The following is a 1582-nucleotide window of genomic DNA, read 5'->3' as shown; positions in this document are numbered from 1 at the left end:
ACAGTGACCCTAGCCAAAAGCAAAACTGGTCAAAAAGAGTCAGAAAATATGAGGAGGGGAAAAAATGTCAGTGGCCTCCACCTGTAAAACCATTCTTGTTTTGATGGTCGTCTCTTGTTTCCCCTCTAGTGCACCTGTTGTTAATTTCATTAACAACAAAGCAGCTAAAACTGATTAACAACACCCTCTGCTACTTACCTGACCAAATCAATGTCCCAGAAGTTTCATTAACATGATGCTATACTCTGATTACAAAGTGTTCCTTTATTATTTGTTTGTGTGTGTATATATATATATATATATATATATATACACACACACACACCTTTAAATTATTTAATATACAATGGATAAATAGATGTCGCTTTGAATAGTTAAAGACATATTTTTATAACTTATAACTAAAATAATTATTTAAATATGCATTTTTAGGGTTGCCAGTCCCTATTGTGTTATTTCTGGAGTAAGAGGCTGAAATGTTTGGGAACCCCTGCTATAGAAAAACAAAAGCTTTTGTTATATAATGCTTAAGTATAACTGTGGCTCCTATAGCATGCCTCTAAGGCACCTGGCTGACTAAACGGGAGCAGGGGAAAGATTTATTCACAAAAACAAAACAAAAATATGGTCCTTTGTGTGTTTGCAGTACTCTTTCTTGCAGACCTTAATGTTTCAGTAAGACTGCAAGTCTTTACATTAAAGTCTTCTAAGACATGACTTACCTCAGCTGTGTAAATGTAAACCACATTAAAATTCATGGAGACCAGAGACCGGAGCAGAAAGAGGAGAACCGTGAATCCAAACCTGAAGTAAGAAAAAGGTTCTGGTTAGATAAAAAAACTTTGATCAAAAGCTGCAGCTGCCATGCTTCCTGTCAGATTTTAATCAAGCAGAACAGTAACATCTCATGACCCTGCATGATCCCTGCAGGAGCGCTGGAACCACCAGGGGCCCCTCTGAAGGTTTCCATGTATTTAAAGCTCCTCAGCATTAATTGGTTGAGAATGATTTTCATCCAGGTGTGAAAACCACAGAGGAGCATTAACAGTTCATGTTGGACTGAGGTTTTTCTATGGTTTTAGGAACTCTGTGAAGCTCAGTGAAGAACATGCGACTAGTTCCTTTTCCCAAAAAGTACTCAGGTTAGGGACTCAGTTACTGAATGGTCAAAGTTACTATGCAAAGTAATAATTCAGCTACTTTTTTATCATCTTAAGTCTTGATAAATGTGGATGACTTTTCTATTTTGGAATGTTAAATCCAGTTCAGTTAAGAAACATTAACTGTAATATGTTTATGCAGATATTAGCATGATGTTTAATATATAGAATAAAAGAATATAGAGGATGTTTAAAACTTGATATCTATCCCCACTAACCGGCTATAAAACAAATATATCACTAAGATAAAAAAAATAAAATAGACCTGTAGTGAAGTTCAGCAGTATGACGGAGTGTTAGGGCCAGGCTAGAGATTTTCCTCTATTTCGAGAATAAAGCCTTAAAATTACGAGAATAAAGTCGTAAACTTATGAGTATAAAGTTGTAACATTACGAGAATAAGGTCGTAACATTATGAAAAT

General features: G+C 35.3%; 1 protein-coding gene across 2 annotated transcripts in view; it reads right to left on the bottom strand.

The window, feature by feature from the left end:
• Positions 1-333: 333 nt before the first annotated feature.
• svopl (SVOP-like) overlaps positions 334-1582 on the bottom strand; it is an 18556-nt gene continuing 17307 nt past the window's right edge. For both annotated transcript variants that reach the window (XM_015387737.1, XM_015387738.1), the window contains exon 13: positions 334-804. In XM_015387737.1, the coding sequence (XP_015243223.1) occupies positions 600-804 (205 nt within the window). In that variant the 3' untranslated portion in view covers positions 334-599. The remainder of the gene's footprint in view (positions 805-1582) is intronic.

The sequence above is a fragment of the Cyprinodon variegatus genome, unplaced genomic scaffold (genome assembly GCF_000732505.1).
Source record: "Cyprinodon variegatus isolate N-32 unplaced genomic scaffold, C_variegatus-1.0 Scaffold402, whole genome shotgun sequence".
Taxonomy (NCBI): domain Eukaryota; kingdom Metazoa; phylum Chordata; class Actinopteri; order Cyprinodontiformes; family Cyprinodontidae; genus Cyprinodon; species Cyprinodon variegatus.
This window is presented reverse-complemented; position numbering and strand designations above follow the sequence as displayed.